The 23,264-nt window shown below is 52.2% G+C and overlaps 1 protein-coding gene across 1 annotated transcript; it reads right to left on the reverse strand.

Annotated features, from left to right (window-relative positions):
• Positions 1-615: 615 nt before the first annotated feature.
• Positions 616-9,622, reverse strand: HDGF (heparin binding growth factor). Its single transcript, XM_040988521.1, has 6 exons — positions 9,235-9,622; positions 3,560-3,636; positions 3,266-3,404; positions 2,421-2,606; positions 2,123-2,328; positions 616-1,965 (listed from the first exon to the last, which is right to left on the reverse strand). Exons 1-6 carry the CDS (start codon positions 9,319-9,321, stop codon positions 1,959-1,961), a joined length of 702 nt encoding a protein of 233 aa, XP_040844455.1. The 5' UTR covers positions 9,322-9,622; the 3' UTR covers positions 616-1,958.
• Between the last annotated feature and the right edge of the window lie 13,642 nt (positions 9,623-23,264).

Here is a 23,264-nt window from a genome sequence, read left to right on the forward strand (position 1 = left end):
TTATGTTTCTCTGGGGAGATTCCAATTGCTTCCACAGCTGAACACTTCCACCTTATGGCTGCCATGGGCTATGGTCAATACTGACAGTCCCACACCCACTACTTACTGTGCAAACTTCAAAAGCAGCATATCAGAGATCTTTCAGCTTTTTATTCATTCCCCCAAACTCCTGCAACAGTTGGACTGGGCTAGGCACAAGCCAGGAGGCAGTAACTCCTGCCCCACTGATCTGCCATTTGACAAAGGACTTGAGTACCTAGCCCACACCTACTGCCTCCCAGAAACCTTAGCAGGAAGCTGGATCAGAAGCCTGGACTGGATTCGGGCACTCCAATTGGGAATGCAAGCAACTCAGGCTGCAGCTTAATTTCTTTCTCTGCTTTTTCCTTTTAACTCTCCCAGGTCCTCATGGAGGAAACCCATGTTGAAGGGGCCAGCAGGTGCACTCTGGGGTCTGCCCTCACACAGAGGTCTGGATTTCCATCCCCTGGGATTGGTGGGTGCCCATCCTTTCCCTTCAAGTTGACTGGGTAGTCAACTTGCATTCCCCTTTCCTGCTCCCCCTCTTTGGTTTATCAACAACATTGCTGCAAAGAAATCAGTCAGAATCCAGGATAGTAATCAACGGGTTTTATTTTTCCTAGAACTGAAATTGTCTACGGTTTTCAGAGCTTAACGTCCAAAGCTACAGTCGGCAATTTCTCATCAGAGCCCAAGGGAGAGGGGACAAGGGTGAAGGAGACAGAGTGGAGGCATGGAGAGACCACCAGGGAGAGGCTGGGAGTCAGCACGCATTTCCCTGTGTCCTCTCAGTGGCTTAGGGATCAGGTCTGGTGACAACACCGAGGGAGACAAAGGGTGTGTTGTGTGTATAGAAGTGACACCAGAACACCAGAGTCCCAAAGAGAAGGGGGAGCCTTCAAGTGCACCTCAAAAATGGGAGCAACAGTGGGGATGAGGCAGAATGGAGAGCACACAAAAGGGTGGGGTGGGAATCCTTAAAATTTTTTTGTAATTTTCTTTTATTAAAAACATTTCCTAAAAAATGTGTCATTTTCATTTGTCTGGGTGATCTCTGTCACCGAAGGCTGGCCTAGAGCACTGTAGGGGAGGGAGGGATGGAGGGAAGGAAAGGGCAGCTTGCGGGGGGGGGGGGGGGGTCCTCCCCAGGGCATCCCATCTCTCACCCCTGAGATCTGAAGCAGGACAGATGCACAATACCCCATCCAAACAGGCCAAGCTGACACTTTGGGTCTTGGGTCCTTGGCCCAACAACTTTTGGAACCAAGCCCCTACACATCTCTTCTGATGATAAACTACAACTCCCAGAAGTCCCAGGGGTCAGCAAACAGCAAGAATGGATGTTGTTAGTCATCAAGGATTTATGGTAGGGCACCCTTCGCCTGTGCAAACTGTCCTGCTTTCCCTGAATCTAGGCAGCTGGCGAAAGAGGTGTGGAAGGATGGAAGGGGAGCTCCAAAAGACATTCCCACCCCATTTGAGGACTACCTCTCCCAAGCCCAGGTAGCCACCCTGTTCATGCTCTGTCCCTTCCTCTCTCCTCCTGATCCCCACCCAGAGGTCCAGAATGCCTGGGGGACAGGGAGGGGCAGAGGGATGTTGGGAGGTGGAAGTTGCTGCCAGCCCCAACAGGAGCCCTGGGGAACATCTGTAAGCAGGACAGGGCAGCAGTAGCCTCATCCCCTCCCAGAGAGCTGAAGCCTGGCCCCCCACTCATCTCAGAAGTGATGGGACCTGGAAAGTGAGGGTTGGGTGGCTTACCCCATCTGGTTCCACCTCCAGGGGCTGGGCTTAGAGTGGGGAGAGTGAGGGGCAGAACAGGAGAGCGGGTTGGGGTGGGAAGAGGGGTTCCCAGTTTGCAGGCCACAGCCAGTTTCCCCAGTAGCACCCAGACAGCAGCAGGAACGGGGCGCGGGCTCCTCTTGAAACACTGGTGGCTACAGGCTATGGGGGAGGCAGTAGGGAACAAGGGTTACAGGAGGACCCAGCGCCATCTCCACCTACCAGTCCAGCTGTGTCCAGCTGTGTTGCACTGCCCAGAAGCTCCCAGTGCAGGCTCTGCTGCCCCTCAATGCCCTCCCAGTCTTGCAGGCTTGCTCACCTCTCATGATCTCTGACACCGGGGGCCTCAGCATCCTCCTTGGGGGCCGCTGCCTCCTCTTCCTCCTCTTCCTCCTCCTCCTCCGGAGGTGGCCCCCGGCCAGAGCCAGGCTCAGACGGGGTGCTGTTCTTCTCCACCTCCACAGTGGCTGCTGCCTTCTCCTCGCCTTCAGCATCTTCTGCCTCCTTGGGACGTTTAGGGGAGTCCTACAGGGTATTGGTGAAGACATGCGGGGCTGAGGCCACACAGTCCTTCACAGGCGCTCCAGCTGCGGCACATGCCCCCTCACAGCAGTTACCTCCAGCGTGTCCCCCGCTCTCCTCTTCAGTGTCCCCTTCTCATTCTTTTCCTTGGCCGGCTCGTCGATAACCAGCTTGCCTTCTTCATCACTGCTCCCCTCGGCATTGCCCTTCTTATCACTGTCCCTTTCTGTGGCCTCAGGCTCGGGCTCGGCCTCTTCCACGGAGCTCTTTTTCTGGGACGACTGCAGCGGAGACAGAAAGGGCCTGAGTGGCACCAGCGGCTCCCCCTGCTTGGAGGGGGAACACCCCCCTCCCCGGCCCCGGACCCCTCCCTCGGCCACTCGCTCCTTCCTTCTCCCACCTCACCCCCACCCCCACCCAGGTGCCCAGTCTCACAGGTGATTTGAGACCCACCTCTGGCGGATTAGCCCCGGGATAAACCCACTGGCCGGGCAGGCAGGGCTCTGTGCAGGAGGGGGGAGGGCTGGAGCAGGAGGCAAAACCTCGGGTCAACTTCTCCCGGAGGGAGCTGGGACCCTTTCCCCGCCGACCCCCGCCCCCCACCCTCCCGCCTCCACCTGCCCGGCTCACGAGCACCTCCTCCTGGAAGCCTTTGTTGCAAACACTCCAGGTCATGTCCTATACTCCCGCTGGGCCCAGCGTAGACATGTCCCCACTTACCGCCTCAGTCCTGTTGTTGTCCCCAAAGCACAACTACATGACACACCCACAGGCCCAAGCCAAACCCCCAACCCCAGCTCCTACCCAGAGCCCCAGGGTGTGTTGTGTGTGAGCGCTCAGTGTCACCTGTGGACCCAGGGCTCTGGAGCCCATGGCCACACCTGCTTGCTGGAGGGGTGTGTGTATGTGTGTGTGTCTCTCTGAGCGGACGGCGGCTCACCTGGTAGCCAGATGCCTTGACTGTAGGGTTGTTCTCAATCTCCCACAGCCCCTCGCTGAATCCTTTCCTCTTGTTGGGCTTGCCAAACTTCTCCTTGGACTCCTCGTAAGGGAAGAGGTCTTTGGGGCCCAGGAATGCCCTGGTGAGAGAGGGGAGACTGTGCTCTCGAGCCTTTGCTGCCCCTGCACTTACAGCATGTCCATGGAGGGGTGCTGTCACCACCTCCTTCCTCAGAGGTCCTCCCAGGGCCCCCATCTCCCAACACCCCATCAGTGTGCCAGCCCCTCAACTCACGTCTCGTGGGTCCCAAAGAAAAAGACTTGATACTTGTTGGCTGTTGACTTCACGGTGGCCTCGGGCATCTCGTCAATCTGGAAAGGGAGAGATGGAGAAGTGAGCAAGCACAGGCCAGAGTCCTGGTGTGTTTAGAGGTTGCTGGTACATACGGCAGCTGGGACAAAGGACTCAGGGTCACTGAGTGGCTTTGGAGCCATTTTTAGCAGGGTGGTTAGCTACGAAGGCCTATCAGAAACTCCACCAGAGCCACTGTTTCTGCTTTACCTGCCAGAGAGCACAATACAGGTGACAAATCCCTGGGTCCTTGCCATCATCAGCCTGGCACTGCTTCTCATTCCACCACAAAACATAGCCTAGACCTCTTCTCAGAGTGCATTGTTTTCCCCATGACAGCTATAGGGCACCTTTTAAGAGCTTTTAAGAGCTGCTCCAGGCCCCTAAAGTCTGCACACCTGCTGCCATGGCCGGCATGAGCATGGGCAGTTCCTCACCAGCCACAGTACTGAGCCCCAGGGTGGTAAGATCCGAATGGCCATAAGCTGGTCCTAACACATGAGTGCCACCTCTGTGCTGCCCTCTCATACTCCCCTGCCAATTCCTGGTCACCATCCCCACCTCAGTGCCCAGGGGAGACTCTCCACCACCTCTCCTTGGAATGCTTTTCCCAGTTCTGATTTTATAGTGATTCACATTTCTCCCTCAGCTTGGCAGCTGTGTTGACTCTGGACCACACCCTCAGGGAGGGCAGAGACCAGGTCTGCTTTTATCCTCTGCATGGTGCCTGGCAAGTAGCAGATGCACAGCAAACACCTGTTAGATACAAGCAAACTGCTCTGGCTGAAGTGGAGGAAACCCAAGGACTGTCTGATCAACAACGCCCCTAGACACATTCCCCAAAGGTTTCTGGGGAGCATTTTCCAAAGTCACTGTAGTAGTCAGGCTCATTCTGTATAGATGAGGAAACTGAGTCCAGAAAAAGGAAGCCATTTGTTCAAAACAACAGGGCAAGCTCGTGAGGACCAAGTCTCAGTCACAGGTCTCCTGACTAGATCCCTGGCCCACAGTGTCCCGGTGGTGGAGAATGTGGTGCAGAAGGCAAGGAGTACAGAGGTATGCGGGTGATTTAAGTGGCCTGGTCAGCCTCTCCAGATCAGGCCCTGCAAGTCCAGGGCCAGGTTGAGCTGGTAGGGTGAGGCAACTGGGGACTACAACTCCCAGCAACCCTTGCAGCAGTCTGGCTTCCCGCCGGACAGAGGCCAGGTGGCCATGTTGACTGGGGCTCCAGGCGCAGACAGGAAAGACAGACAGGCCAAGGCTGTGATTAACACAGAAGAGTCAAGAACAGAAGGTCCAAGTGGAGCCCTAGGGTGGACATACAGGCAGGGTGGATGCAACTGAGAAGACACAGCCAGGAGAGGCAGGGTAGGGTCCCAAGCAGGAAGCTGAGGGGCATCCTGCCCTAGTCTTCAGCCTTGTGGGCACCTCCCCCCTTGCCCTGTGGCCTCGGAGGACATAGGTCCGGCCCCTCCCCCCCGGGAAGACTCAGCACCAACTGGGCCTTCCCCACCACCAGGAGAGGCTGGGGTGTGAAAGCAGGGGTGGAATGGCATGCAGTTCCCCCCCAAACAGGATCCTCATCGCCATGACAACCCAACCCCGCCCCCAGGGCCACTCAGCAACTAGGAATGTGAGTTCCCCTCCCCCTCCCAGGCCCGCTCTCCAGATTTGGGAGGAGGGGACACTCACACCCCACCCCCAAGCCTGGAGTATGGCACCTGGGTCTCAGGCTATGTCTGAAACCACAGCTAGGGCCCAGAGGGAGGGCCCTAATGGGAGAATGGGGAAAGGGGGGGGGTGCTTCTCTGGAAGCCAGACCTGGGGCCAGGGCAGTAGGGGGTGGAGCCAGCTACAGCAGGCCAGGACACCTGGGTCCTGTTACCAGCTAGCTCCCCACCCTCCTCTCAGAGGGGGAAGGAGGAACAAAGTGAGGGCCTCCAGGGCTTGGCGATCTCAGGGGACAGGCCCAGGACAATAACAGCAAAGGCCCATCCCCAGGCCTCTCTCCTTGGTGGATCCGGGAGCACCCGGAAGGAGCAGGGTTGGGGGTGGGGACCTAAGCCTCAGAGGCTGGGAGAGCCCCATGGCCTGCAGACCCGCACCTGAGCTGGGCTTTTAAAAACAAGAAACTGAGGCTTCAAGAGAGGGCGTGGCAGGGAGTGCAGGGTCACGAGTGAGCGGCCATGAGCTTCTGGGTAGGAGCCCAGACCGCAGAGCAGTTCCCAGACCAGCCAGCTCCTGCCAGCCAGGCTTTGCATGGAAAGCAAAGTCAGCCACAGAGAGCTGAAAGGTGTGGCAGGGGACCCAGAAAGCCATCAGCTGCCCAACCCCAGGGGCGGCGGAGGAAAAAAAAAAGATAGGATGAAGTAAAAATAGCATGAGCCACACCAGATACACCCACCCTGTGACTTCTGCCTTCATAAAGGAGGGGTTTGGAGCAGACAGATGGCACCTTCCCCCACAGGGTCCTTCCATGCCTGCCCCTCACCTAGGCAGAGGCCTGCAGAAGTGTGGGGGGTGGGAATTCCCAATTCCTCACCCCTAAAAGGGGATAATCACCTCCATCCCTCAAGCTACAAAGCAAATGTTTTGCATGTGGAAGGGTGGGTCTGGTTCTTCCCAGCCCTGTACCCCAATACAGACTCATCTCCCAGGTGGTGTCTTTATATCCAGGCTATGACTCAGAACCAGTGAGTCAGGGCTAAGTGGGTCAGGGTGCGGCCAGGCAGGGCCAGGGGACCCCAAGGCTGTGCTACTTCCTAAGCACTCCAAGGGACTCAGCCATGTTTCTTCTTCCCCGGGCCCAAGCACCAACCCCCAAACCCCACTTCTGTATTTGCTTGTTTCCAACAGCCAATTTGAGGGCAAGAAATTCCTTGTGGTGGTGGGGAGGCCCTTGGTCACTCCCAGGGGGTCTGAGAAGGAACCAGATGTTTTCAGGTGAGAAGGGAGGGGGCGGAGAGTAAACAAGAGCTTTCCAAGCCTCAGCCTAAAATCCAGGCTCACCTCCCCTGGCACTGGGGCTGGCCCTGGGGGAGGGCTGAGCCTACACTGGCTGCCAGCCAGGCGTCTGACCACCACACCCAGGGCCTAGGCCCAACCTGACCCAGGAACCGGAAAATCTGGGACAGGAGACAAGAAAAGTGTGGCAAGCCCAGGAGGTAGGGGGTGGGGGACGTGCAGCCGAGGGGGGAAAGCTGGGGTGTCCATGGGAGTGTGGCTCAGTTTTCTGGGATTGTGAAATAGGAAGCAGGGTAAGGAGGAAGGAACCTGGAAGGGGGAGGGGGACAGTCCTGGAGTCTGAAGGCTAGTGAAGGGTTTGGAGATCCCCCAGGAAGCTGGGCTGAGGAAGAGGCAAAGGGGGAAGGTTAAGATGGAGTCACACCATCCCTCCAGACCGGCCCTGCCTACCACGTGGCCCCCCTCCAGCACAGAGCCCTACTAGCCTCCCTGCCACAATCGCCTGGTGGCTGAGAACTCTGGCTGCTAGGGGAAGAAGGCAGTGGAAGAGGTTCCTGCCCCTCTCATCCATCCCCGGGGTGAGGAACCCCTCAGGCTCCATTTGTTTATTTTAGGGACTCAGGGGTCTGAGGATTTGGCTGTTCTAGAGTTAAGGAGAATTTTATCTGGGAGGTAACCCACCTTAAGTTGTACCTCCTCCCAAAACTGTCACACCCCAAGGCTAGGGCCGTTGGTGTTTTACTTTATCTCTTTCAGATGCAGCCTGGTCTCCCTCCCTCCCCACTCTTATCTAAAAGATCCTGGGCTCCTTGGATTCTGCCTTGCCAGTCCTTCGGCCTCCTGTGAATCCAGCCCTCTGTCTGGAAGCCCAAGGTGAAGGGAAGAGCTAGCTGGCATCTCTCCTACAGCCTAAGCTTCAAGCACCGCTGGAACCCCAGAGGCCACCAGAAGCCTCAGGGGTCGATGTTGGGTCCCTACTGCCCACATTCCAGCTTCCAGCCTCTGTACTTTGTCCCACCCCCAGGAGGTAGAAGCAGCAGAGAGCTGGCCTCATTCTTGCCCTACCCACCAAGGCCTTGGCATCTACACCAAGAAGCCAGTTGGATCAAAGGGTGCAGGGTAAAGTACAGGAGCCTAGCCACACACACATGCTATGCTCACCCGCCCAGCCCCTTAGGGAGGCTCTGGCTGCTGTCTGTTCTTGGTTCCTACTCCAGGGGCCAAGGCCTCATTTCATCCATCTCAAAATTTCAAACAAGGAGCTCCAGGCACATTCCTCAGAAGAGGGTATTGGAGTGAAGAAGGCTTTCCTGGGCTTTCTCAAGCAGCCTCAAAAGTGGCCCTGGAATGTTGAACAACCCCTAGGGCCAATGTCCTGGGCTCCGAGCAGGGCCAGAACAGATGTAGGTCTACTGTAAGCAGCAGGGCACCCCAAAGCCCAGAGATGGACCCCAAGAACCTTTTCAGCATTCCTTTCTGCCATTGGATTTCACTCTGCAGCAACCCTACCCACTAGGGAGACTGAGTCATGCCCTCAGCCCAACACTAAAGGCTCTGCTACACCAACTTTGAAAGTAGTGGCCAAAAGCGGAATCCCTTCCCCTTCCCCCACCCCACTAGCATCCAGGCCACCTCTCTCACCTTCCTTATTTTATCTACCTCAGTCCTTAAGGAAAAGCAGGCATACATACACACACACACACACCACACCTGGCTTTAGGGCCCCACCCTCCCACCTGGCCAGGTGCTGTAAGAGGGAAAGCCCTCACATTGGCGGGCTGAGTAAACCACATGGCCGGTCTGGCGGGAGACGCTGACATTTTGGGGAGGTGGGAACAACTCAAATATCTCCCCTCAACCCCATTAAGAGAAAGTCTGCATGGGATCTTCCGGCCTTCCTAGGAACCCTGGCACCCCAAATGCCAAACTTGAGCTGGTAGCATATGGGAGGGAGAGGAATATTTGCGTGGAGCTTAAGCTTGATGAGCTCAGGCGGGATCATCTCCAAGCCTGGCGGATTACTTCCTTCGGCCGCTCCCCAATCCTCCTTCAGACCCTCCAACTTCAGATCTGTCTCGGATGCCCCAAAGCCAAAGTTTCCCGGGAGCCAACTCCGCCTCCATCTATCCCTTTCTGGGCCGGGATATTTCGTAACCATTTTGTAGACAGAGGAGACTTTGAAGTGGGGACAACAATCATGGGCGATACTGGGAGGGTGGGGGGGGGTTCGCGAAGGGGTCCCAGAGGAGGATGGCGGCGGCGGCGGCGCCTCGCGAGTGGGGTGGAGAAGTTAACAGGACTGGTTCAAACCCAAACTGCGTGTCCGAAACCTGCGGAGTACAGGGTCTTGGGGCGGGACTGAGCTCGAGGACGGGGGACCTCGGCATGGACCGGCGCCACGCGATCCCCACGCCGACACAGCCAGCCGCCAGGTGTCTGCCCCCCTCCCCCGCCTCCACCATTACATAACTGGTGGGTGGGCTTGAAGGCGACAGGGAAAGGGTGGGGGGTCCTCTACGCCCCCAACCCCGTCCCGGCTGCCCTCCCCACCTTCACCGGCTTCGCGCGCACAACCCTCGTGCCCTCCTAGGTATGTTATGCAACCCGAGTCCGCAGGGAGAGAGAAGTGGGGGCGGCGGGGCCGCGTTGCTTACCCGGGCCGGCCAGTGTGGGTAGCCCTTCATCTTGGCGAACACCAGGTCCCCGCACTTGTATTCCTTCTGCCGGTTGGATCGCGACATGGCGGGGCTCCGGGCGCCCCGGGCTCCGCGCCGGGCCGGGAAGCGCGAGCCCAAGTTTGCGCGTGCGGCGCCTCTCCGCTCCGGCCCTCGCGCGGCCCCCGCCTCGATGGCGGCCCCCGGCCCAAGCTCCGGCGCGGCCACGGCGTCTCCGCCCGCGCGCCGCACGGACGGGGCGGGCGCGGATCGCGGGCAACGCTCCGACGCGGAGGGTGCGCGCTCGTGCAGTTGTTTGTGTTTGAAATTCAATTGCTCCCTCCTCTGCGCGAGACCTCTTCCTCCACCCCCCGCCCGCTCCCTACTCCTCCTCCTCCGCCGCTGCCTCCCGCCCCGCGCGGCGCGCGCTCCCTCCCTCCCGCGGCGGTTTGATGCGTGCAGCCGCTTGACGTCCCGCGCCTGCTGCCGCCCTGCGTCCAATCCGGAGCCGCCTGGCGGCGCGCGGCGACACAGGCCCGAGAAGCCGATCGCCGAGCTCGCCGAGCGGGCTTTGTGTGTCCGCCGCTGCCCGCCCGGGAGGCGCTGGCGCTCGGCTGGACCGAGCGGCCCCTGCCCCTCCCCCGGCTCCGCGGGGCGTCTCACGCTCTGGGTCCCGGAGCAGTGAAGCGTAACTGCCTACGCGCGGTGGCTCCGTGCCCTCTCCGCCACCCCCAACCCACGAGTCATTTGCCGGGCACCCACGGCTCTTGGCAAGAGGGCTGAGTTTCCGGGGCGCGAACGTGGGCAGCGCGCAGCTGTGCCCATAGGGGTCCGCCCTGGACCTCGACGTGTTGGCAGGCTGTGTGGCGTGGCCGCGGACACGTCGGGGGGTTGGAGCTGTCGGTCTCGGGCATGAAGGAAGGGGTTCCAGTTATGGTAGAGAGGAAACGTGTCCATGTGGTTGTGGCCACCTTCGGGGCGCATTAGATCTCCCTTCTGTTTAGCAAAGGAACTGGGCTCTCGGACCAGCCTGCTTCCCAAATATGAGTTCGATCACTGCGGGCAGAGGCAGTGGAATGCCCATAAGTCCATCATCACCTGCACTAAATCGAAAATACCACGGAGCCACGTGCTGCCTTGGGAGTCGGGGTGGGGGCGGGTCAGAAAGAGGGCAGAATCCGCGAAAATCCAGTTTTATGGAGTGAGTAGGGTTTTGTCCAATTATGAGGGAATACATTTTGGTCAAGGTTATAAACCCCCCAAAAAACTGTAGAGCTAAAGCTAAAACTCAGGTCTTTCCCGTTAAACGAAAGATTTATTGTAATTACGTCTTTTATTTGCTGCATCATTTGTGCTTGTTCACATTTCAGGCACCTTTGATCTCTTAGAAATAAGGCATTTGGAGTCTTTTTTTTTTTTTTTAGATTTATTTGTTTCTATTGGGAAATCAGATTTACAGGAGAGACAGATCTTGCATCTGCTGTTTCACTCCCCAAGGGGCCGCATTGGCCAACACTGAGCCAACCCAAAGCCAGGATCCAGGAGCTCTTCTTGGTATCCCCGTGGGTGCAGGGATTAAAACCAGCGCCATATGGGATCCTGGTGCATGAAAGGAGAGGACTTAAGTTGCTACGCTGTTGCGCCAGGCCCGATTTGGAGCAGCAAAATCAACAGCATGTCAGAATTATGGAAACTGTACCCAGTACAGTAGTCTACCTTGAACGCACCAGGATCCCATATGGGCGCCGGTTCTAATCCTGGCAGCCCCGCTTCCCATCCAGCTCCCTGCTTGTGGCCTGGGAAAGCAGTAGAGGACAGCCCAAAGCTTTGGGACCCTGCACCTGCATGGGAGACCCAGAAGAGGATCCTGCTTCAGATTGGCTCAGCTCTGGCCATTGCAGCCACTTGGAGAGTGAATCAGTGGATGGAAGATCTTTCTCTCTGTCTTTCCTCTTCTCTGTATATTTGACTTTCCAATAAAAATAGATGAATCTTTACAGGGAAAAAAAAAGAACTATCAAAACCACTTAAGCAGTGTCCTTGGAACATGCACCCAATAGGGACCCTGGGATGACCCTGGGTGGCTGTTCCCCATTCCTGGGTGCTTATGCAGTTGGGTTGCTGGAAGTGGCCCCCTCCTCTTCTCTCTGCACTTTCCCCAGACACAGGAAGAAAAAGGGAGTTTGGAGGCAGTATCTACTTTCCCCCATTCTTCAACCCTTCCTACACTAATTGGTGGTCCACATGGGTGTGCAACCCTCTTGACTATGTAAACAGCAAAAATAACTGACCTTAATATTTAAAAAAAAAAAAAAAAAAAGATAAGCCTTCCCCTCCCCCCCAAGGGGAAAAACAAGAAATTTTAAGTTAAAGACTAGGGGCAAAGGCACAGTTTTGAAGGCAAGCCTTGCCTATTTCACTGAAACAAAAACAACAGCAAAAAGATTTATTTGGAGCCTGGCAGCATGACCTAGTGGCTAAAGTCCTCGCCTTGTACTCACTAGGATACCATATGGGTACTGGTTTTAATCCCAGCAGCTCCACATCCCATCCAGCTCCCTACTTGTGGCCTGAGAATGTTGGGGTCCGTGCGGTGAATGTGGGGGACATGAAGGTGTGAAGAGTATTGTTCTATTGCAGGCAGGGCGGCAAGGAACTTAATGCTGTTTGGCAGGGTCCCGGGACGTCTCTACAACCACCGGAATGCAGCTCCACCTTCTTTTGCATGGACACCAGACCACCCTGCATTGCATCCATCCAGGCATTGTTTGCTACTGTGAGGCTGGCCTTTTACTCAATGTGAGCTTGGAGGTTAATGTCAATAATAACGTCTTGAGCCCGGCGCGGTGGCGCAGTGGTTAAGGTCCTCGCTTTGCATGCCCGGGTTCCCATATGGGCGCCGGTTCTATCCCGGCAGCCCCGCTTCCCTTCCAGCTCCCTGCCTGTGGCCCGGGAAAGCAGCAGAGGACAAGGCCCAAAGCCTTGGCACCCTGCACCCGTGTGGGAGACCCAGAAGAGGCTCCTGGCTTCGGATTAACATAGTATCGGCCGGATTAACATAGTATCGGCCGTTGCACTCACTTGGGGAGTGAATCATCGAACGGAAGATCTTCCTCTCTGTCTCTCCTCCTCTCTGTATATCCGCCTTTCAAATAAAAAGAAAATAAATCTTTAAAAAAAAATAATAACGTCTTGCAAAAGGGCCATCTATTTTATTCCTACTGTCTTGGTTGTCCCCATTGACCTTATGCTAATCAAGGAACCTATATTTAGGCTTTCATTCTTTCCTTGATCTTTAAGTTCTTTTCTTTGTGATACAAGATTAAGTTGTGGAATAAGAATTGTAGTAGGAACTTCTGTTGTTTTTAGGTAAAACAAGTGGCAGAATTATTCTTAGAAACACCCACTTGACTAAGACGTAAAAAGTCTGAGCCAGAGTTTGACTGATTTTGTATAAATAAAGCGGACAGCTTTCGTGCATTGTCCATTATGATCATGAAATCCTAGTGGTCCATCTTTCTTTTCCTCTTTGTGCCTCATCCACGCACCCTTCGCAAGCTCCGAACCCAGCTGGAGCTGGATCCAGCATGAGAAAGCAGTTAAGGACGGCCCAGGGCCTTGGGACTCTGCACCCGCATGGGAGACCTGGAGGAAGTTCCTGGCTCCTGGCTTTGGATCGGTGCAGCACTGTCTGTTGCGCTCACTTGGGGAGTGAATCATCAGATGGAAGATATTCCTCTCTGTCTCTCCTCCTCTCTGTATATCTGACTTTCCAATGAAAATAAATAATTTTTAAAAAGATTTGTTCGGTTCGGCTTTAAATGGAAAGTCAGATTTACAGAGAGAAAGAGAAACAGAGAAAGATCTTCCATGTGCTGCTTAATTTCCCACGCGGCCACAACAGCAGGAGCTGAGCTAAGCCAAAACCAGGAGCTTCTTCCTGGTCTCCGATGTGGGTACAGGGTCTCAAGGCTTTGGGCCATCCTTTACTGCTTTCCTAGGCCACAGGCAGGAAGCTAGATGAGAAATGGGGTAATAGGGACACAAACTTGTGCCTATATGGGATCTGGTGCTTGAAGGTAAGGATTAGCCAATTGAGCCACCGCACCAGGCCCAAGCCTCACCTTTCTGACAGTGTGGCTCTTAGCATAGTGCATCCTTTGTGACAGGCTTCCCTCTGACTCTGTCCACAGGCATGCCAGGTCGTTGGCACCTGTGGAACATTCTGCAAGGTCCTCTTACCATGACAGAACCATGCAGGCTTGCAGTCAAAGACTTGTCAGTTTGTTTCTACAGCGAATCTGAACTTGTTGCTACAGAGCAGCTAGATTCCAGTTGGTGTTTATTTTACAGTTGTATTCAATTCTGAAATGCAGTCAGTGGAAGGATCCAGATTGTCTGCCTAATCCTTGTCTCTGTACTGTTGTTGGAGAGAATCATGTCACAAGTTATTAAAGGTGTTTGGTTTTTGTTTTAAAGATTTATTTTGTAGGGCTCGTGGGTAGACTGAACTGGCTGATCCTCCACTTCCATGACCCAGGATCCCATATGGGTGCCAGGTTGTGTCCTCCGTCTACTCCACGTCCCATCCATCTTTCTGCCTAAGGCTTGAGAAAGCAGTGGAGGATGGCCCAAAGCCTTGGGACCCTGCACCCATTTCGGAGACCAAGAGGAAGCTCTTGGCTTCAGATTGGCTTAGTTCTGGCCATTGTGATCATCTGGGGCGTGAGCCAGTGAAGGGACGAACCTTTTCTCTCTCTCTCTCTCTCTCTGTAAGTCTGCCTTTTCAACTGAAATTTATTTGAAAGGCAGATTTACAAAGAGAAGTAGAGACAGGGACAATGATTTTCCATCTGCTGATCACTCCCCACGTAGCTGCAACAGCCAGAGTTAAGCCAATCTGAAACCAGGAGCCCAGAGCCTCCTCTGGGTCTCCCACATGGGAGCAGGGTCGCAAGCTTTGGGCCATCTTCAACTGCTTTCCCAGGCCACAAGCAGGGAGCTGGATGAGAAGTGGGGTTGCCAGGGTTAGAACTGGTGCCCATAACGAATCCCAGTATGTTCAAGACAAGGACTTTAGCCACGAGGCTACTGTGCTGGACCCCACAAGGTAAGGATTTAACCACCAGGCTATCGCGCTTGTCCCAATAAATCTTTTGCAAAAAAAAAAAAGATTTTTTTTTGTTTATTTGAAAGGCAGAAGTGCACAGAGACAGATTGTTCATTCTCTGGTTCACTTCCCTATATGACTGAAACAGCTAGGGCTGAGCCAGGCTGAAGCCAGAGGCCAGGCATTTCTTCTGAGTCTTCTACAGACTGGAGTCACCCTCTGTTGTTTTCCCAGTTGCAACAGCAGGGAGCCAAACGAGCTGGATCACAAGTGGAGCAGATGGGACTCAAACTGGCCCCTATATGGAATGCTGACACCACAGACCGCTTCATGGCTTAAACCATTACACCACAACACCAGCTACTTGAGGGTATGTTTGGACTAAATTCAAGGCCTGGCATGGTAGCCTAGCGGCTTAGCTTCTCACCTGGCACTTGCTAAGATACTATATGGGTTCCGGTTCTGGTTCTGGCGATCCTGCTTCCCATCCAGCTTCCTGCTTGTGGCCTAAGAAAGTAGTTAAGGACAGCCCAGGACCTTGGGACCCTGCACCCGTGTGGGAGACCTGGAGGAGGTTCCTGGCTCCTGGTTTTGGATTGGCTCAGCTCCAGCCAAGGCAGCTGCTTGGGGAGTGAATCGGCTGACAGAGGATCTTCCTCTCTCTCCTCCTGTCTGTATACCTGACTTTCCAGTATAAACAAACAAACAAACAAAAACTAAATTCAGTGTCACAAGTTTCCTTTAAGGGTCCAGGTCAGTATAAAAATGCAGTTTTAGGACCCAGTGCAGTGGCCTAGCAGCTAAAGTCCTTGCCTTGAACATACCCGGGATCCCATATGGGTGCCAGTTCTAATCTTGGCAGCTCTGCTTCCTATACAGCTCCCTCTTTGTGGCCTGGGAAAGCAGACGAAGAGGGCCCAAAGCTTTGGGACTCTGCACCTGTGTGGGAGACCTGGAAGAAGTTCCTAGCTCCTGGCTTTGGATCGGCTCAGCACTGGCTGTTGCAGTCACTTTGGGAGTGAATCATCGGATGAAAGATATCTCTCTGTCGCTCCTCCTCTCTCTATATATATGACTTTGCAATCAAAATAAATAAATATTTTTTAAAATGTAGTTTTAGGGCAACAAATGTGTTTTTAAAGCTAATTTATTTAGTTCAACTCTCTTCTCTATTTTGTTGAGAATGGCAAAACAACTTCTAAATTCATGCTGTGACAGAGCTATCGGGCCTCTCATTCAGTCTACCACGCAGCTGCTGGTTGTAATAATACAACTGGGGTTCCTTTTGTAGCAGTGCCCTCCCAGACCTTAGTTGTAATTTAATATCCAAGTTCTTCTTACATCACCCAAGTCACAGCTGCCCCTGTGTAGTCAAGCCGAGAGCTGCAGAGGGTCGGTTACATGGCAGGCGTGCAGCAGGCAGAAGCCTGTTTCCCCCAGGGACTCTGCTCTCAGCGCTTTGCAGAGTTTAATGTGCACACCAACCACCTGGCAATCTTCTTCAAAAGCAGACTAATTCACTAGGTTTGGGACACATACATTTCTTTGCTTTTTGTTTTTAAGATTTATTTGTTTGGTTATTTGAAAGAGGAGATCTTCCATCTGCTGGTTTACTCTCCAAGTGACCTTAACGGCCGAAGCTGGGTCAGCCAGGAGCTTCATCTAGGTCTCCCACATGGATATTGGAGCCCAAGCACTTGCGTCACCCTCCACTGCTTTCCCAGGCGCGTTAGCTGGATCAGAAGTGGAGCAGCCAGGACTCAAACCAGCACCCATATGGGATGCCAGGAAGAGACTTAGCCTGCTATTGGTATGTCACGGTGCTGGCCCCAGCCTGGCCCATTTGCCATGGCTTTGACTATATCTGGCTGTAGTCCTTGATCTTTTCCCATGAGGAAGAGGAGGGGACTCCAGGAGGTGCCCTGTGATGAAGGGACAAACCCCTACTCTCTCACCCACCCCCCTATTCAAAACTAGTAAGATACATCCCAAGTGTGCTTGCCACCCTCCCACTTAGGGGAGAGACTGTGTCCCCTGGGGACAGCAGGCCTTGCCTTGCTGAGGGGCTAAGATGTAGGGGAGCTAATAAGCCATTTAAAACTTTTTTTTTTTTTAATTTGAGGGGCACAGAGATGGATTAAGGATGATCTATCCTTTGCTGGCTCACCCCCTTAGATGACTGTAACAGCCATGGCTGAGCCAGACTGAAGCCAAGAGCCTAGAACTCTATCCAGATATCCCCAGAGAGCGTCCAGGATACAAGTGCTTGAGCCATCCACTGTGCCTCCCACAGTGCGCATTAGTGTGAAGCCGGATACAAAGCAGAGCAGCCAGGACTCCAACCAGGCCCTTCCTTGGAAGTGGTGCCTGTCATGAATCGACTTCACTGCCTGCCAGGTTCCCACCCTGCTGCCACATTGCCTGTGGGCTCAGGACTTCATTCATTTTTCTGGCCATTCATTCATTTCTGCCTACATATGTTCTTGGGAAATTGTTGGGTACTATGCCAGGCTCTGGCAAATGGAGGATAGGGACAGCTTGAAAGATGACCAGGACAGGTGGCTGGCTGGGAGTGACAGAAGGCTCATCCTGGAGTAATTTCCAGGCCCGGGCCTGCAAGTCACCCCAACACACTCTGGTCCTGCTCTGATCTCAGTGTTCCAGGTCGGAAACTTTTGTTTTTCTCCAAATTCCTCTTTGACTTTTCTCCTTTGCATTTTGATCCATGTTGCTTTGTCTTTTTTATAATATTTTATTTTAAAAAACTTTTAAAGATGTATTTATGTTTATTGGAAAGGCAGATTTACAGAGAGAAGGAGAGAGAGATCTTCCGTCCACTTGTTCACTCCCTCCGCAAGTGACTGTAATGGCTAGAGCGGAGCCAATCTAAAGCCAGGAGCTAGGAGCTTCTTCCGACTCTGCTACACAAGTTCAGGGTCCCAAGGCTTTGGACTGTCCTCCACTGGTTTCCTAGGTCACAAGCAGGGAGCTGGATGGAAAGTGGAGTAGCTGGGACATGAACTGGTGTCCATATGGGATCCCGGCATATGCAAGGTAAGGATTTATTCACGGAGGTATGATGTGAGCCCAGCAATAATAAAACAGTAATAAAATAAACAACAGTAATAAAATAAAGAGAGATGACAATAAGAGGAGCACACACTTGGTGGGTGCGTAAGTTGCCACTGGGGATTCCTGCATCTCATAACAAGTGTCTGTTTCATATCCTGGCTCCTCTACTTCCTACTAAAGGGTATGCTGGCAGACACCAGGTGATGACTCAAAATACATGGGCCCCTGCTACTCGTGTGGGAGATGGGGATGGAGGTTTGGGCTCCTAGCTTCGGCCTGTTCCAGGGTTTGTCTGCCTTTTAAATGAAAGAGTTTCAAATAAAATTATTTACATTATGTGTGTGTGTGTATAATTTGAAAAAAAAGATCCCAATAAGAAGCCATGTGTATTCATTCAATAAACAAAAATGATGAAATCTGACAATACCAGATGTGTGGAGGGGTTGTCGACCTGCAGAAGCATGACCAATGTGACTTTTTTCTTCCATCTTCCTCCCCTTCCTCTCTTTCTGTTTCCTTTTCTCTCCCTCTCTCTTTCTTTCAATTTACTTATTTGAAAGGTAAAACAACACTCACAAGTAGAGAAAGAGAGAGATCTTCCATCTGCTGGTTTATTCCCCAAACGGCAGAAAGCGATAGGGCAGGGCCAGATAAAAGCCAGGAGCCAGGATCTCCATCTGAGTGTCCCAGGTGGGTGATGAAAGCCTGGGGGCTTCAGTCATCTTCCACTGCTTTCCCAGGTGAATTAGCAGGAGCTGGATCAGAAGTTGAGCAGCTGGGGTTCAAGCTGGCAGTGCTGGCTGTACCACCATGCCATCACCATAAACCATATTATTAAAACAGAAAAAAGGGCGCAGCGTGGTGGTCTAGCAGCTGAAGTCTTGGCCTTGCATGCGCCAGGAACGCATATGGGCACCAGTTTTAGTCCTGGCAGCCATGCTTTCCATCCATCTCCCTGCTTGTGGCCTGGGAAAGCAGTTGAGGACCGCCCAAAGCCTTGAGATCCTAAACCCGCTTGGGAGACCCAGAGGAAGCTCCTGGCTCCTGGCTTTAGATCTGCTCAGCTGTGGCCATTGTGACCACTTGGGGAGTGAATCAGCAGACAGAACATCTTTCTCTCTGTCTCTCCTCCTCTCTGTATATCTGACTTTGCAATAAAAATAATTAAAAAAAAAATCCAGATGTGCTTCATGTGAGTGAATCTGAGGGCTATTGAAGGGGAAAAAGCCAATACTTACGACTTGATATTATTTTAATAAGGTTAAAAATAGTTCCAACTGAACAATATTTTTAGGAATACCTATAAAAGTGCCAAATTTATCTTTGAATGTATTTTGAAAAATTCGTGGAAAATAGAATTAAACATTGAGTTTTGGGGCAGACATTGTAGCAAGTGTTGAGTCACTGTTTGGGATATCTGCACCCAGTTTCAGAGTGCCTGGGATCAAATCTCACACTGTTTCCAGTTCACCTTCCTGCTGACATGCTTGAGAGGCAGCACATGATGGCCCCAGTACCAGGGTCCCTGTCACCCATGTGGGAGGTCTAGATAGAGTTACTCGTTCCTGGCTTGGCTCTGAGCCTGGCATGATTGACAATGGCTCAATTGGTGAATCCTTCCCCCTTCTAAGCACTGGCATTCCATGTGGGTGCTGATTCGTTTCCCGGCTGCTCTGCTTCCCAATCAGCTCTCTTCTTATGGCCTGGGAGGGCAGTGGGGAATGGCCCAAAGCCTGGGACCCTGCACCCACATGGGTGACCTGGTGTACGTTCCTGGCTCCTGGCTTCTATTTGGCTCAGCTCTGGCTGTTTTGGACATTTTGAGAGTGAACCAGTGAAATCTTTCTTCCTCTCCTCTCTGTTAAATCTGCTTTTGCAATGAAAATAAATAAATCTTTAAACTAGCAAAGAGAGAGCTTCCAACTGCTGATTCACTTCTCAAATGACTATAGTTTCCAAGGTTGGTCCAGGCTGAATCCAGAGGCCTGGAACTCATTCCAGGTCTCCCACTTCGGAGCAAGGACCCAAGCACTGAGCCATCATCTGCCGCTTCCCAGGAGCATTAGCAGGGAGCTGGATCAGAAGCAGAGCAGTTAGGACTTGAACTGTCTCCCTGATAGGAGATTGCAGTGTCACAGCTGGTGGCTTAGCTTCCTGTACCACAACACAAGCTCCCCCTCCTTAAGCTCTTGTAGTGAGCATGTTATATTCTTAACTTATTTATTTATTTTTAAAAGATTTATTTATTTATTGGAAAGTCAGATATACAGAGAGGAGGAGAGACAGAGAGGAAGATCTTCCATCCGATGATTCACTCCCCAAGTGAGCGCAACGGCCAACGCTATGCCAATCCAAAGTCAGGATCCAGGAACTTCTTCCAGGTCTCCCACATGGGTGCAGGGTCCCAAAGCTTTAGGCTGTCCTCGACTGCTTTCCCAGGCCACAAGCAGGGAGCTGGATGGTAAGTGGAGCTGCCGGGATTAGAACTGGCACCCATATGGGATCCTGGCGTGTTCAAGGCGAGGACTTTAGCTGCTAGGCCACCGCGCCAGGCCCTTAACTTTTTATTTTTAATTTCCTAAGAAACGTTTTGTTCTCTGTGTGTTGTTTCATGGCATTTTTGTCTGGTGTATATTGAATTTTCTTTTCTTCTGATAAAATTACTAATAGGTTTATGATTCGTCCTTCCTCCTGCCCTTCGTCTGCTTCTGTTGACGTGCTTGTTTCTCTCTTGTCACTCCTGTTAGCTGAAGGCTTTCTTCTCTTTAGAACCCTTGGTGCTGCTCAAAGTATACGTTAGGGAGCTAAAGAGTCACCTTGCTCTTCTAGGCCCATGCTTTTGGCTTCTAGTGTGATGCCAGAGGTCTTTGGTCTGAACAGATTCCCCGTAGAGACTATTCCCCAATATCTTCTCAGGAGGATAGAGGCCTGGGATTCATCCGGCAGAAATGGTACTGGTGGGCCCAGCATTATAGCATAGTGACTAAATCCTTGAATAGACTGAGATCCCATGTGGGCGCAGGTTCATGACCCAGCTGCTCCACTTTCCATCCATTTCTCTGCTTGTGGCCTAGGAAAGCAATAGAGGATTGCCCAAAGCATTGGGACCCTCCACCCATGTGGGACACCCGGAGGAGGCTGCAGGCTCCTGGCTTCAGATTAGCTCAGCTCCGGCCATTGCAGACACTTGGGCAGTGGACCAGCGTAGGGAAGGTCTTTCTCTCTGTTTATAAAACATAAATAAATATTTTTTTAAAAAAGAAGAAGAAGAAAGAAAGGACCCGGCACAGTAGCCTAGTAGCTAAAGTCCTCGCCTTGCACATGCCAGGATCTCACATGGAGACCGGTTCTAATCCTGGCAGCTCTGCTTCCATCCAACTCTCTGCTTGTGGCCTGGAAAAGCAGTCAAGGACAGTCCAAGGCTTTGGGACCCTGCACCCTGTGGGAGACCCAGAAAAACTGTCTGGCTTTGGCTTGGTGCAGCTCCGGCCGTTGTGCCTGCTTGAGGAGTCAATCAGCAGACAGAAGATCCTACTGTCTCTCCTCTTATCTGTACATCTGACTTTCTAATCATAAACAAATAAATAAATAAATAAATATTTTTAAAAAGTGAACTTTAAGGAAAATTGGACTGGGGTCTGGATACCTCACATACCTCTCCTGATCTCTACGCCACCCCACTCCCTTGTCCCAGGACCTGGCTTCCTGCATAGCAGAAAATGTCGGCTTTATTCCCTCTTATGAAAAACTCTACTCTTACTTTTTCTTTTCTTTTTTAAAAAAGATTTATTTATTTTTATTACAAAGTCAGATATACAGAGAGGAGGACAGACAGAGAGGAAGATCTTCTGTCCAATGGTTCACTCCCCAAGCAGCCGCAACTGCTGGAGCAGAGCCAATTCTAAGCCAGGAGTCAGGAGCTTCTTCCAGGTCTCCTATGTGGGTGCAGGGTCCCAAGGTTCTGGGCCATCCTCCAATTGTTTTCCCAGGCCACAAGCAGGGAGCTGGATGGGAAGTGAGGCCACCAGGATCCCATACGGGCGCCGGTTCTAATCCCGGTGAATTATAATCTAATCCTGGTGCCCATATGGGATCCTGACGAGGACTTTAACCACTATGCTCTCGTGCCGGGCCCACCACTATTAATTTTTCTGGGGTTGGGCACAAGCAGGTGTCCAGTGACAAGCAGTGAGGGAGTTTATGTGGGTTTCTGATCTTCCATCCAGTGGTTCATTCCCCAAATGGTTAAAATGACGAGTTGGGATGATCCAAAGCCGTGAGCCAGGAGCTTCTTCTGTATCTCCCACATGGGTGAAGGAAGACCATCCTTATACTATTTTTCCAGGCTACAAGCAGGAAGTTAGATAAGAAGTAGAGCAGCAGAACATGAACCGGTGCCTGTATGGGATGTTGGCATCATAGGGTGGAGGATTAGCCTATTGAGCCATAGCACTGGTTCTGAGTTTCTTAGGGAGCATTTAGCCCACCCTGGATTTCCTTCATTTTCAGAGTTTCAGTGCCCTCTGTGCTCTGCTCCAGATGGGCACAGACAGGATGAGCCTCACCTCCCTTCAGGGCTTCTAGGATGGACAAATCCACCACCTGCAGTGCACCTGCTTTCCATCTTCCAAAATGCTGTTCCAGTTCCATCCCCTCCCTAACTCCCCATCTTGTGTGTTTGAAACTTTTCAAAATGATCTGTAATGCCTTTATTATCTTCTTAAAAATGTCCCTTATGGATATTCTAGTAGAGTCTCATGCAGAGAACTAAATTAAGTATGTCTGTTTATTTCAGTAGGTTCTCATGGAAGACTTTGAAGCTAAAATTTTTTTAAATTTCACTTCATCAATGAAGAGAGAGATCTTTCATCAGCTGGCTCACTTCCCAAATGTCCACAGTATTTAGGGCTGGGCCGGTTGACCACAGGAGCCAGAAATTCCAAATCACGTGGGTGGCAGAGACCCAAGTACTGAACCCATCATATATATATATCTGGCACTCTCATGTGGGTGGCAGGTGGCAGGGGCCCAACAATTTGGGGCCATTTCTCTGCTAATTTTCCTAGGTGATCAGCAGGATGGTGGACTGGCAGTGGAGCCATCAGAATTCAAATTAGTGCCTATATGGGATACTGGTGCCGTAACTAGCAGTTTTACTCACTTTTACTCAATGTGCTGGCCTCTACTGGTTAAAACTTTCCAAATGTATAAACGAATACAAAGTGAAAAATACCTTTCCTGTCCTAAAAATGGTTCCCTAAAAATTTATATTATTGGGCACTGTGTGATAGTGTAGCAGCTAAAGTCTTACCTTGAACGTGCCAAGATCCCTTATGGGCACCGGTTCTAATTCTGGCAGTCCCGCTTCCCATCCAGCTCCCTGCTTGCAGCCTGGGAAAGCAGTAGAGGATGGCCCAAAGCCTTTGGACCTTGTACCCGCATGGGAGATTCTAGAGGAAGCTCCTGGATCCTGGCTTCAGATTAGCTCAGCTGCAGCTGTTGTGGCTGCTTGGGGGTTGAACCATCAGACAGAAGACCTTCCCCTCTGTCTCATCCTCTCTGTATATCTGCCTTTCCAATAAAAATAAATAATAAATCTTTTAAAAAAATTTATGTTATCAATTTCTTGCTTGAAAAAGTTTAAAACTTTTTTAAAAATTAATTTTACTTATGGGAAAAGTGGAGTGTCAGGGAGATAAGGAGAGACAAAGAAATCTTCTCTCCACTGTTTGACTCTCCTGGCTTCAATGGCCAGGGCTGGGCCAGGCTGAAGGCCAAAGCCTGGCACTCTTTCCAGATCTCCCATTCAGGTGGCAGGGATCCAACTACATGGGCCATCTTTCCCAGG

The sequence above is a fragment of the Ochotona curzoniae genome, unplaced genomic scaffold (assembly GCF_017591425.1).
Source record: "Ochotona curzoniae isolate NIBS_2020 unplaced genomic scaffold, NIBS_Ocur_1.0 contig_4909, whole genome shotgun sequence".
Lineage (NCBI taxonomy): Eukaryota > Metazoa > Chordata > Mammalia > Lagomorpha > Ochotonidae > Ochotona > Ochotona curzoniae.